Below are 14,355 nucleotides of genomic sequence, written 5' to 3' on the forward strand. Positions count from 1 at the left end.
AAATCATTTTTAAAATGACTCTACAATTCTCATAAAACAATTGGACATTGTCGTTAAATGTGTGTTAAATATGTTTTACAATCCTGTACAATACTGGGTTTAGATGCTGCAAATTACTAATCCCAATGAAACACTTGAGATAAGTGACTTCAGAGCTTGAGCCACTTTATTACCCCGTTTACACAGTCAGAACTGACTGACTTTGCTGGAAGTTTGCTGAGTTTTGTCTTTGCTGGAAATAGAAATGTGTGCAAACGTATTTAAATGTAGCCTGGGATTTATCGTATCAAGAATCTCACTGTTTGTTTGTTTTTTTCGTCCTGCAGAATTTGCCTTCATCAGTTCAGATACATGGGGAAGAGATTCATCGCCAGGTAGAGCACCTGATGTCACACTCTGAAATCATGAATTAATTCTTGAACAAACACTAATGATGTTCCAGCATTGCAATAACAAATCATAAATGACTACTAAACTGAGCCCAGAAAACATTTGCAGCGTCAAAAACATCACTTCTCTGGATCTGCATATTAACCACTTCCTTCTGTTTTGTTTTTCTACCTGTTAACAATGCTGCCAAGTTGTTTTGTGGTTAATGTCCCGGCCCCTGGCCCATGTTGCATGGGTAAGAAATCACTGTCTTTTTTTTTAACTAAATGCATGATGCTGCCTTAGTCATGATCACTCTTTCTCTGCTCTTCGGGCTAGTTTTAATTTCTTTATCTATTGTTCCCTGTTCATTAATCGACTGTATGTCTTTACACGCCCGTCTCCTGACTGACATCCAGACTTACCACAAATTGTGTTGTTTTTTTTCCCCCTCCCCAACAGGAGCCAGGAAGGGACTGGGCCTGTAGCTCCCGACAGGAAGTCTCTGACTCTACCTGTGTCTCGTAACAGGGCAGGGATCCTGCATGCTCGCCTGCAGCAGCTGGGGGCGCTGGAGAACGCTCACACCTTCAACAACAGTGAGCCCACCCTGCCTTAACTCAACTTTATTTATATTTCAATAGTAAACATAGGCATGTCAAAAGAACTGATTTAATATCCTGACATCTTACACTCTGATAAACTTTATGCTGACAGTTATATACAGTATGTCTCTGGATTTGAGGAGTGTGGCTACCTATGAAAATGGCATTGTTTTTTTTTTTGTTCCGAGTATTGGGATGGGATTATGTGACATCAGTTACTGGAGCACTATTGATAGCGTAATCCATAAATCTTTGAAAAAAACACACTTCCTATAATCTCCCATCATAAGTCACTGAAGTCACTGTTAGTTTAAGGGCATGTTATTAATGTACCTACCCACATAAAACAAACAAACTGCAGAACACACTTATTTATACATTCATATTCAAGTTCTCTGACATTTGACAATTAGAATTCTTGTGCAGGTCTCATAATCCCAGAGTTCAGACACAACCACCAAAATCAGTGGAGTCACTGGAGTTTATTGTGTAAACAATTAACGTCCAGCAGAGGTGGCAGGACACGAAGAATACAAAAAAGCCAAAGGCGCGACATGGCAGCCACTGCCAGGGAAAAATACTTACAAAAAGAGATGCAAAAATATCCACAGAGGACTGGCACATCAGTGTGCATCAGAGCTGTGGCACTGTACTGACTTAGAGGACAGAATTATCTGCTAGAGTGTTGATGTGAAGGCTTTTATATGGAGGCTGATGAGGACTAGGAACCAGGTGTGCTTTGTCATTTGCCACAGCTGCAGCCAGTCACGCCCCCCTACACATATTTTTATTGGATGTACTGTATATGGCATATATAACACGGGTTTATGGCATGGTGAAGTGCTTTCACTTTGAGAAACGTTTTGCCGTACTTTGTTTAATTGTAATGTTTTAAAGAACTCTTTCCAGGTTGTCTTATTTTTTTTACTTCTGCTTTTTTTCTGTCTGTGTACAGTGAAATAATTATAAGCGAGAGAAAGCACTCTGCTTCCCATACTGTCCGTACACTCCTCTATTCTTAACATCTTTTTTTTTTTTAAATCCTGAATCTTTATTACCATCAAAATCTAATAATTTCTCCTTTGGGCCATAACGTACACCAGGGGAAAATCTCGTCCAAAACTTGTCCTTTACATTTTGAATTGTGCACAATCAAACATCCAGTAACCACCTTGTTACACACACAGACGAAGTGAAACCCCTCTTACTTTGTTTCATTTTGAGTGTCTCTACAATGCAAATTCAACCTTATGACCTTAGTTCATTAAGGCATCAAGGTTCAAGTACGCCTGACTTTAAAAGGGAAAGGGTAATTGCACTCTGATCTAAAACACACCCATGATTCTTTTTATAAGGCAAATCCTTTTGATGCATGCGCCATGACTTGACGTGACTTTTTAATAATTGGATAAAGGGTTAATATTGCCTTTTTAAAAAAAATCAGAATGAACAGTAAAATAAAGGTTTAAATGATATGAGTTTTCAACCAGAGGCTTCTTCACTCACTGCCTTGTTCCTGTCTCGACTGAAATCTAATTATGTTATAAAGTGGATACTTGGACGGTCTAAAGTTTGAGCTCTGTTGTTATCTGCCATTAAAATGGTCACGTTGTCCAACGGATGTTCCATTTATACTTGGCTTACTCACAAAGAAGCATGTTTGATAGACAAATAAAATACAAACTTGAAGTTGTGCATGAGTTTATATCATTAAAATAAAGTCTATTGTGAAATCTGGAGGAATAAATGAAGGAATTACTGTGCCTCTACAGCAAGCACATGTGTTTTAATGGGATCATTTGCTGGTAATAATTGCATTATAAATCACATAATCCATTCCCTCCCATAAAAAAAGCTGTTTAAATACAATAATGACTTTTAAAACTATACTTACACAAGCAATCAAACCAGTTAGGGTAAGTGCTATGTGTTTCTGCAGGTGTCATGTTTATTCCTCCAATAAAGTAATATATCTCTAAGATTAGCGGGCAATATGCCTTATCTCTAAGATCTGGAAATGTCTTCTTGAAGAGTCTAACACTGTGCTTTCTGTGCAGTGTATTCGCACACGGAAGCAGATGTGAGCAACCAGTGCTTGCTAGAGGCCAACGTGTCCACAGAGGTGTGTCTCACGGTGCTGGACACACTCAGCATCTTCATCATGGGATTCAAGGTATTAGCTAAAACGGTCTGTTTCTAAAAGGATTTCCTCCATGTCAAAATCTAGCGTCTTCATCACTCTCTTGTTTGTTGGTCCACACGTCCCCCCCTCCCACCCACACAGACCCAGTTGACCTCAGACTTGGGTCACAACCCCCTAATGAAGAAGGTTTTCCAGGTGCACTTGTGCTTCCTGCAGATCCCTCAGTCTGAGGTCGCTCTCAAACAGGTCTTCACCTCACTCAGGACTTTCATCTACAAGGTGAACCATTTATGTACTTTTGGCAAGGGCCTTGTTTGTTCCGCCATCCTGTTTTGTGTCCAATACCAGATTCACAACCTTGAGTTTCTACCAATATCGATCCAATACCTAGCTTTAAATAACACATTAATGCACGTACAAGTACTACTTTATAAATGTGGGTGTGTAGGTGAGGAGACGAGAGAGCTGTGCTGTTCTGACAACACAGCGGCGCAGTGTCCCTGCCAGTCTTGTAACCAAACCTACGCCCTGGGTGATGTTGTCAGACTCTTACAATAACAATCCAAGCCATTTATTGGCGAAAAACAAGCACTTTTTTATCCATATAATTCAGAATAGCCCCGTAACATTACACTGCAGTCACTGCCGCCCGTTGTGTTGATCTAATGGAGCAATTACGAAACTCTTCATGTACACACCCACATTTATAAATATGGGACCCAGGTCAAACAATACTGGAATTCCCCTTTAAGCCCAATTAGCCTGTACTTAGTGAAGTACCTACATGATATGTATTCATCATTTTAAACCTAACTGTGTTGCACTTTTTCTGGCAAATTTTGATCATTTCTCTCTCCACACTCTCTCCTCCAGTTCCCCTGTACCTTCTTTGATGGCCGGGCCGACATGTGTGCCTCCCTGTGCTATGAAATCCTAAAGGGCTGTAACTCCAAGCTGAGCTCCATCCGCAATGACGCAGCCCATCTTCTCTATTTCCTCATGAAAAGTAACTTTGACTACACGGGACGCAAATCCTTTGTGCGAACACACCTGCAGGTACATGTCTTTAGAGCAATTCCTTCCCATCAGCATGTGCAGTGCACGTTCTCGTGTGTGTGTGTGTCTAAGTCCTGATGTGTGTGTTCTCTCTCACACGCCGCGCAGGTGGTAATAGCCGTCAGTCAGCTGATTGCAGACGTCATCGGCATCGGGGGAACTCGTTTCCAGCAGTCTCTCTCTATCATCAATAACTGCGCCAACAGTGACAAAAACGTCAAGGTGAGAGGAGGATGGGGGAACGCTGCCTCCTGATCATGTCCAGGCAAATGGTCCTAGACACTGTCCACAGTTTCCCATTTACATATGATTTGGAGGAGCCATGAGAAGAACATGCAGGTGGCAGGACATATCATTCAGGACTTTCTCCTGCTGTGTTCTCACATGATTTCACTCTAATATTATCCAGAGACTAGAGAGCTGGCAGAATGTCTGAAGAATGTTTGGCAGATATTTGTCTCACGTACTTCTGGTAATGTCTGAAAAGCAACTCCCCAGAATAAATATTAATATTATATTCAATATTGTATTCAATTCAATCAAATTGTACCTTGTATATGTACTCAAACGTGCTTGTTATTGTGGTTATTGTTAAATACAGTGACCACAAATTATGCTGTGTACTGTATGTGGGGATAGTAACTCAAATTATCATCCTGTATGTTTTCAGGTAGTGTATCAAAATAAAAATCTCCTTTTTGAGATTCATAGATTATGAATGTGTCAGTGAATGGGTGAATGGCAGTACGTAGGAAAAACAACTGACTGACTTGTTCCTGTTGTACTTTTTTTTTTTAGCACACTGCCTTTCCATCAGATGTGAAAGACCTGACGAAGCGCATCAGGACAGTGCTGATGGCCACAGAGCAGATGAAGGAGCACGAGAATGACCCAGAGATGCTGGTGGATCTCCAGTACAGCCTGGCCAAGTCCTACACCAGCACGCCCGAGCTCCGAAAGACCTGGCTGGACAGCATGGCTCGCATCCACAACAAGAATGGAGACCTTTCAGAGGTCTTTTTAAAATATTTTATAACTTTGTTTTAGTAAACTATCAGGTCCTTTTTTTTTAAATGGATTTAAAAAATGTCACCTTCAGGCTGCCATGTGTTACGTGCATGTTGCTGCTCTGGTGGCTGAGTACCTGTGGAGAAAAGGTGAGTCAGGCATGTGTGTGCGTCAAAGGGAAGCTTGTTTATGCTTGAACTCCATTCCAACAATTTTACAACCCCACTTTACGAAGGTCATATAAGGAGTTACTGTTAAGAATTAAGATTGATTGCTGTAGAAGCATATTGTAAATGATGTTTTAGAATATTAAATACTTGTCTTAAAATAGTGTATTTTCTTTGTACAATTTTTATACCCTGTTTGTGTCTTTGACTGGGGGCAAAGGTAAAATCAGCATGCATTTTTCCATGTAAATGTACCCTATCACCTAGATAACATCAATTACTTTACTACAAAAACATTCTGTCAACATAATTTATAACCAAAGGACCCTCCTTTTAAAGCTTAAAGCTTTTTATTCTGTCAGATTTTTCTCAAATAATTGAACAATAATGCCTAACTCTCCGTTCTACATCAGGTATGTTCAGACAGGGATGCTCTGCTTTCCGCGTCATCACACCAAACATTGATGAGGAGGCGGCCATGATGGAGGATGTGGGGATGCAGGACGTTCACTTCAATGAGGTCAGGAGACTTTTCTGTTGGAACCTTCTTTCTCGTGCCATGTGCAGGACACTGTGTTTTGAGCATCTGCCAGTATCTCTTTGTTGACCGAGCATCACGTGTCACATAATGCCCCCTTAGAAGAGCGCTTATCTCTGTGAAGTATCAATTGCTTTTAGTGCATGATATAAAAATGGAGCAGACTTTGACACAAGGTGCGGTGCCGGGAGACTCGGAGTCAAGGGGTTCAACATCCAGTGTTTTTGCTCATCGACACTTCAGAAGGGGAGAAGCTTGTTGCCTTAGACCATGGCCCAGTCCAAATGTCCACCCTGAACCTTCATGGTCTTTGCTATAGTCGGCATCAAAGTGCTCAAATTTACTTTATCATGTAGAAGAATGGGACACTACTTGATGAACCATATAACAGACATCTGTTTAAATGTAAAAGTTACACACTAGCTGTACTGTGTAACTTTTAAATTTAAATTTAACTTGATGACATTAAAAAATGTGACTTGATTTGGTTTTATTTTGTTAACTTTACATGTCCTGCAGTTTTACTTGTAGTGTTTTTTTGTTGTTGTTGTTGCTGTTATTACTCAGCCTCCGTTTGGTCCTCGTGAACAGAAATGATGTACGATTATTTGTATGCTGTGCTCTGAGAACAGGCTCTGTGGAGCCAAACTTTCAGATCTGATTGAGGGAACATTCATGTGTAGCAGCAGCGCAGGGCCAGGCGGGGAAACATACATTTAACCCCTCAAACTGCTGAAGGACTGGGGGTATTTAGAGCAGTAAAAAAAGAAATCTGAAACTTTTTGTGGATGCCTTTTTTTGTATTTTTTGTCAAACTCCAACCAGTCATCCCTCTTTACTAGTGCAATGTTGCTGCTGCCTTCATCTGTCATGATGTAAAATTAACTGTGTGCATGCAGTTTGGGAATGTTGCCAGGCAACACAGGATCTAAACACTGCTATACTAAGAGAGAATCGTGTGGAGCTGATAGTCTTAATCAGCATTCTGTGAACTCATTTGACAGTGGTTTGAATGTAACAGACATCTGTCATCTGAAAGTTACACACTACAGCTTTAAGGAATCATAAGTTATTTACAAAGAAGTTCAGGCAAATTGTCATCATAATGCAAAAAATGCATTGTTGATTAATGAACTTAAACACACTTTCTCTCATCAATCTACTTTCATTAAGTTGAATCTCTTTTCTCAATATCTTGCTTACCCACATGCTATGAACTGTGTGTAATTTCCTTTGGCAGAGGCCGCTAAAATGCTAATTTACAGAAAGTGGCCATAAAGTCCTCAAAATGGCTGCAAGAGCGCCCACACCCACACAACATTTTCACCGTGGGACAATCCAAAGACTTCACTCCGTGTGGGTTGACAGTTGGACTGGGTCTGTGTCTTCATATGAACTCATATCCCGCCATAATTGAAAGAAATGTGTCGGGAATGTGTGAGATTTTATGATTTGGTCAACACACCTGTAGGCAATGAAAATAGCTTTTACCGTCATCCATCTGCTCTAAGAGTCTTTTCTCTTTACGAGAAAAGACTCTACAATAGCATCCGCCAATAAAAAAGAAAGGATGATACAGCCATTTCCTCCCATGTCTGCTGCCTTCGCTCGGACACTCTGCTCAATTTGTATTCACTTTAACCCCCAAGACAAATATGAATAAGTGACTGTTAAATGTCCTAATATGAGGCTGCACGCAGGAGGGGGACATTTATTGAAGATGACATTCGTGTGGCCTTCTCTGTTTGTTCAGGAGGTGCTGATGGAGCTGCTGGAGGAGTGTGCTGATGGCCTCTGGAAGGCTGAGCGTTACGAGCTCATTGCTGATGTTTACAGGCTCATCATCCCCATCTATGAGCAGAGAAGAGACTTTGAGGTATTCTGCACCTCAAGCATGTTTCTAGCCATCTGTATAGATTTGCTTTTCTGTGTTTGTACACAACAGGAAAACACACGAAAGAAAACAAAGCAAAACTAGGTCTTGTTGATTACTACTACTCCTTGAATTCAGTTTTTCCTCATATTAAGTGACAACGTAACAATGCAGACCGTTGGATTTACCCTCAACAGCACAACTGAAATCTGTAGATGAGTGTTGACGTATATTTCTTTTGTGGAACAGAAACTGACACACCTGTACGACACCCTCCACCGCGCCTACACTAAAGTGATGGAAGTGATGCACACAGGCAAGAGACTGCTGGGCACATACTTCAGAGTGGCCTTCTTTGGACAGGTTAGAGTTGAGAACGTTTTTAAAAGCAAGTTTTTCACTAATATGAATGCAGAAATCAATCCAAAACATAATATTTATTTTGCATGCATGCACACTAAACTTTTGAATGTGACTCTACCCCCGACTAAAAGTCTCCTTTTAACAGAGCTTTCTCTTTTTCCCTCCTGTTCCACCAAGGCTGCGGTAAGTGTGTCGCAAATGAACTGTGTCTTTTTCAATGTGCATCTTAATCAACATCTAAAATATAAAAGTAAAGGCAAATACATTTTAGGTAAATTACTGTAGTTGTAGATGTAATGTCACTGATATGACCTTCCCATTAACCTTAACACTGGTCAGCCATTTTACCTTTGGGACTCCGCCTCCTCTTCAGTGATGAGGCCTGTTTCTACCCACACAACCATCTGTGTAGTTTTACATGTGACATACATGACTGAACAGATTAATTTGCTTGTTTATATGGTGTATAGTTTTTTTATACAGTAATATTTGCAAGTTCATGTATAATCTCCTATATTTTAAGTAGATAGGTAGGTTTGTTCACCCCTAAGTGGAGATTTGTCTTTGGCTCGCCGAGTAGAATTAGAGTAGAGTTGACATCTGTAGTGTTGCATTAATGCTCCCTTCTCTTGTCTCCTTATTTTTTTCTTTATCTATTTAATGAATCATAAATGTTATGAAATAGCACGTTGCAGTGACTCTGGCTTCAGTGCTTTTATGAATCTATAACTTCAGAGAAAAATATCTGCCTCATCGCACCTTCTTGATAAATGTTAAAAAATAGTATTGTTGTTTGTTTTTAAATATAATGGACTTATTCTGTGAACCTGCAGACAGATGTAGGTGTTCAGGTTCAGGGAGGAAACTAAAGTGACAGAGTTAAAGTGTAATCTCGCTGCCGCCACTCTCTCCTCTGCAGGGTTTTTTTGAGGATGAGGATGGAAAGGAATACATCTACAAGGAGCCAAAGTTCACCCCACTGTCTGAGATTTCCCAGAGACTCCTGAAGCTCTACTCTGACAAGTTTGGCCAGGAGAATGTTAAGATCATTCAGGATTCTAGCAAGGTGGGATCCCAGTTACGTGTGTGTTTATATGGCTGTAACTTTGTAACTTATGGTCCATTAAGGTCGCTCATGGCACTTATGCTAGGGTCTTGGGACACATAGTTATAATGATTTATGACACTGAGTTCAGGGACATCATTCGATGTAATGGTGTTTTAACAATAAATATGAAATGCTCTTGCTAGTTTGTCCGTTACAAGCTGCTGTAGAAACATGATTACAGAAATGATTCACTTATATGAGTAGGAACTATGGGTGGTATGTTTCATTTCTGCCAGTAAACTAGCTTTTTCCTTTCACTTCCAGTATTGATGCAGGACAATGTCCTTCTGACTGCACTATTTCTCAACAAGAACATAATATCTCACTTATTCACATTATCTTCTTCTGGCTTTTTTTCCACCCTCAGGTGAACCCGAAGGATTTGGACTCCAAGTACGCCTACATCCAGGTGACCCACGTCACACCTTACCTGGACGACAAGGACCTGGAGGACAGGAAGACAGATTTTGAGAAAAGCCACAACATCCGGAGATTTGTGTTTGAGACGCCATTTACGGTGTCGGGCAAGAAGCAGGGAGGAGTGGAGGAGCAGTGTAAAAGGCGGACCATTCTCACCAGTAAGTTATAGATACATAACGTGGCTTTCATGTGAATGTCGTCATGTTATCCCAATAACAGTGACCGGAAGCATGATAATGAGAATCTTCCTGGTTTGCCATGTGTTGTTAACCTCAGTGTCTATCACCCTAAACGTTAATCACATGCAGCCACAAGAGGTTTACGACTGTGCTGTCTGCTTTATTCCAAAGTTCAGACATTATCTGTCCATGTTAATAAACATGCTTACTGATAATGGTCACCCGGTCGCTCAGTAAATGTTTGTTTATATGCACAGAGGTACATATTGTGGTTATGAACGTTGCCATGTAGAACCAACAGGAAACTTTAGAAACTATTTGTAGGGATCGGACGATACCACTTCTTTGTGTCTGATACTAATTTCACGGAGTGAAAGTGGAGTATCTACTGATACCGATATTAGTCCGACACGGTCATTTTGGATCATTTGTGAACTATGAAGCTGTTGACAACACATTTGTTCTGAGTCATTTCAAAGCCATAATTCTCCAACTGTGTAACAAATATTGCTCTCCCAAAAAGAAGAAATAAACAGCACAAAAATGACTCAGCTGAAATGCTTTTGCTGATTTCTATTTACATTCTTACAGTCTCTGCATAGTGAGGCAATCTTTGGATTGTAGCAGATTTTACTTTTTTCTGTCCTGATATCTGATCCAGTGATTTTGCCCAGTATACTGACCAATTCCAATTCCCATCCCTAATTATTTGTATGTCAGATGTATTCCCAGGAGATCACCTGAATTGACCCTTGAAATCACCCTTTTTTTGTTCCTCCCCCAATCCCTTTTCCAACCAGCCACACACTGTTTCCCTTATGTTAAGAAGCGCATAGCGGTCATGTACCAACACCAGACGGACCTGAGCCCCATTGAGGTGGCCATCGACGAGATGAGCTCCAAGGTGGCTGAGCTGCGACTGCTGTGCTCCGCCTCAGAGGTGGACATGATCCGGCTGCAGCTCAAACTGCAAGGCAGCATCAGTGTGCAGGTCAGTGTCGTAGACAGGAGCGTTCATAACTCGGGCTGAATCATTTTGAGTCATTTGCAATCATTATCTTCCAGGTAAATGCTGGTCCTCTCGCTTATGCCAGAGCTTTCTTGGACAACACCAGTGCCAAGAAATATCCTGACAACAAGGTCAAACAACTCAAAGAGGTGTTCAGGTACTGGTTGATTTGAAAAAATATTTTTCCAATATGTAAAACAGCAACTGTTCTTCTCTCTTTGCATTTTTATTGTACCTACTCTGACTAGTCAGTTGATTGATTAGATCTGCATCGTATCTCTAAATCAACATGGTTGCCTTATGAGCATGAATGAATCATTAAAAAACTTCAAATAATAAAGTATTTACACCATACCACATTGAAATATGCCAATTATGTGTTTACACATAATTGGCAATAATTCTGGACTTTCTGTGGGAAACTGTAAACATATGAACTTTGGATTTGACCTTAAATGCATATCTAATACACAAAATTCAGCCCAACAAGACATCAGAAAACAAATAATGCATGGATGTGTAAATATCTAGTAAAGTTGAAATTGCTTTTAGCAGAGTGCAATCACAGTTATATTTATTTTGCATGTTGCACCTTTTGTGTTGGTCATTCAGTGTGCAAGGGTTTGTACATCCTGTTTGAACAATAAAAAAAATGAAAGGGGACAGACATGGGTGACATACTCAAACACAAGAACTAATAATTTACAATTACAATCACACAGCTTTACTCTTCACTCTGCACGTTGCTTCTCCGGAGTTTTTACTGTGGCTCTAAAATGCTTGTGCGTCTGTCCTCAGGCACTTTGTGGACGCCTGTGGTCAGGCGCTGGGGGTGAATGAGCGGCTGATTAAAGAGGACCAGCAGGAGTATCACGACGAGATGAAGGCCAACTACAGGGACCTGGCCAGGGAGCTGTCCAGCATCATGCATGAGCAGGTACGTGCGCCATCTACTGCTCTTCTATTTAGATCCAGATCAGGAAGGTTAACTCAGGTAAGTACACAAATACCTGTCTGACAATGTAGTTTTCTGTTAGTATTGTAGCAGCTTGATGTGTGCAGGTTTATCCTGAAAGCATGACGGCTGCTGATGCTTCACCTAATACAGCTGACTGTGTTTGCACTCTGTTCATTCTTTGCACCAAAGTGCATAGAGAAAATCACATGTTTAGGTCATGGGGACACAGGACCTGCTGGTCTATTGCCCCCTTGTTTGGTTACTTTGTGTCACTTAAGTGGATCAGAGTAAAGGATATCAAACACAGAAGTCATAAGATAACACGTTTGAACTCACTGATAGAGGCCGCAGTGGATCACTAAGCTTAAAACCAATTTTGGTATGAGTATTTTGGTATGGAAAAAAATGTGTTTTAAGCTTAGGTGAGCCATTTGTGAAGTTGTTCAGTTGTTTCAAAAAAAACCCTGAACTACCACTTAATCCATGTGTGACATCATTCTTTGTGGCTTTACAACAGTTTTCTGCTCATTTACTAACCGTGTCTCTTTTCTCTTGCTCTCTTTCTGCGGGCCTGAGCAGATTGGATGGTAATGCCGTTTTCTTCATTTAAAGTTGTCACTGCTCTTTCTTTGAAGCAGAGATAAGATACTGTATGGAGGTTAATGGACTGGTTTACAGTGTGGGGTGTTTTGTATCCTTCTGTACAAAACTAATGCCTGACATCATTCATTTAGTTGTTTGTGCCCTCACCTAGAAGCAAGATAACAAACGCAATCAACAATCAGTCCTTCTTTCCAGATAAACCCGGTGGAAGATGGTACACGGAGCGCTCTGGCTGACTCTATGGGCATCTTCAATGCCATCAGTGGCACGCCAACCAGTGCCAACCCACATGGCTCGACCACCGTACTCTGACAGGGACGCTTCCCACCGCTCTCACATGCCTTCTTCACTTCTGCCAGTCAGGGGGAATCAGTTAGGACAAAAATAAACCTCAGTTCCTGGTGTGATATCTCCTGCATTTCATGACTGAGTAGATAATTGTCATTCATCCATCGTTCTTGTTTCCTATGGAGACTATGGAGCCAGATTTGAGTCGTAAATCTGGCTCAAATCTTTCATCCAACGTGTAAGCACGTGCGCTGCCTTGGCATATGTGCATCCGCCACTGTGACTGACAACGTTATGTTATCATAAAACACATCGTAAACCCACCCAAAGAATGCCGTCCATAGGTTGAAACCAACACAAGGAGCTCCATCTGCAATTTGAACCTTATCTTTTTAGGGCAGTGTTTGTGAAAGAAAATTTTTATAATGGGAAATGCCACTGCTGTAGCCACACATACATTCTTCAACTCATGCTCAGTATTTTTACATTTGTACTTCATTTATCTTCCCCATCCCTGTTATGGCAGATGCACTTTTCTCTTTTCTCTCTCTAGGAGCATTTAAAAAGAATCATTCCCTCTATTTTAGACATGTACAATATAAAAACTGTCTGAAGCCAAGTGGACCACAATGTTTGAACCTATTTTCTGCAAAGAAAAAGAAGTATGTGCAATATTTTCTATTGTTACAGAGGCTATACCTACTGCACAGAGAAAACACTCTTGCCAAAGACATTAGAAAAAAACAATGCAAGATAAGAGTGTGGCAATTTATAATCGACCCATGTGTTTCTTTGTCTGTCATTTAGATGCCTTTTATTATCTGTGAGATAAAAAAACAAACATTTTTACTTTTTTGCTCATGTACTGTAAATATGTTAAAGACTTAAAGAAATAAATTCTTACATGTCTCACTGTGATGAAATACTTTCATTTTCCTGTTGTTATTATTTAAAGCTTTATGCTGTTGATTGTCCACTTTTTTGCCGTCTTTGGTGCCGGATTTTATTCAGACTCCTAGTAACTCGCGGGGGTTTTTCTGATCAAGTGTACAAAGACAAAAAAGATGCAGTACGTAACTTTTGGGGATTATTGGTCATTATTCTCCCTCTATGTTGGTTCATACGACTGCAGGCTGTCAAGCAATATTATCAGACCTGACTGGCAAGAATTTGTCCGTATGCAGCAGCGGAGCAGGGCCGGGTACAGCATGAGAATGCTGAATCATCGTTGTGTAAACTGTGGTTTCAATGTGACAACTATTGGTTTAAAAGCTATGCATCACAGCTATAACGTGTACAATTGTGATTAGATATGACACCCTGTGGCATTAACATTTGAAGAACAAAAGAATAAATAAATAAAAGAATAAATTGCAACGTTGAAATTTGAACTGGAGCACTATAAAGTGAAAGGACAGTTGCCTTGAGGAAAGAAAACATTTAATGAAGTAACCTGACATTGCTTACTAATTTAACAAAACAACCCAAACTGGCTTTTGTCTTTATTTGATCAGCTCCAGACTCCTGCAGGTTATAATAATGAGGTGCTCACACTGCGACTCCAATGTGTCTTCACATATAAGGCACCAGAAGCCCATGATTTCTACAGTGATATAAGACTACTTTGAACAAGTCCTGGTAGCATAAAGACAACAGGTAAGACATTTG

General features: G+C 40.4%; 1 protein-coding gene across 5 annotated transcripts in view; it reads left to right on the forward strand.

The window, feature by feature from the left end:
• Positions 1–13,605, forward strand: part of dock9b (dedicator of cytokinesis 9b) — a 49,990-nt gene extending 36,385 nt beyond the window's left edge. For 3 of the 5 annotated variants that reach the window (XM_044011911.1, XM_044011884.1, XM_044011904.1), the window contains exons 36-52: positions 327–374; positions 832–968; positions 3,032–3,147; positions 3,259–3,396; positions 3,991–4,173; positions 4,282–4,395; positions 4,972–5,187; positions 5,273–5,330; positions 5,762–5,868; positions 7,640–7,762; positions 8,009–8,122; positions 9,042–9,188; positions 9,598–9,808; positions 10,630–10,820; positions 10,895–10,995; positions 11,637–11,775; positions 12,595–13,605. In XM_044011911.1, the coding sequence (XP_043867846.1) occupies positions 327–374; positions 832–968; positions 3,032–3,147; positions 3,259–3,396; positions 3,991–4,173; positions 4,282–4,395; positions 4,972–5,187; positions 5,273–5,330; positions 5,762–5,868; positions 7,640–7,762; positions 8,009–8,122; positions 9,042–9,188; positions 9,598–9,808; positions 10,630–10,820; positions 10,895–10,995; positions 11,637–11,775; positions 12,595–12,711 (2,260 nt within the window). In that variant the 3' untranslated portion in view covers positions 12,712–13,605. Of the gene's footprint in view, positions 1–326; positions 375–831; positions 969–3,031; positions 3,148–3,258; positions 3,397–3,990; positions 4,174–4,281; positions 4,396–4,971; positions 5,188–5,272; positions 5,331–5,761; positions 5,869–7,639; positions 7,763–8,008; positions 8,123–8,299; positions 8,306–9,041; positions 9,189–9,597; positions 9,809–10,629; positions 10,821–10,894; positions 10,996–11,636; positions 11,776–12,594 lie in introns of all 5 variants that reach the window. The other 2 variants (XM_044011874.1, XM_044011894.1) reach the window with 2 other exon arrangements.
• Positions 13,606–14,355: the final 750 nt, after the last annotated feature.

Source organism: Solea senegalensis, linkage group LG2 (assembly GCF_019176455.1).
Source record: "Solea senegalensis isolate Sse05_10M linkage group LG2, IFAPA_SoseM_1, whole genome shotgun sequence".
Lineage (NCBI taxonomy): Eukaryota > Metazoa > Chordata > Actinopteri > Pleuronectiformes > Soleidae > Solea > Solea senegalensis.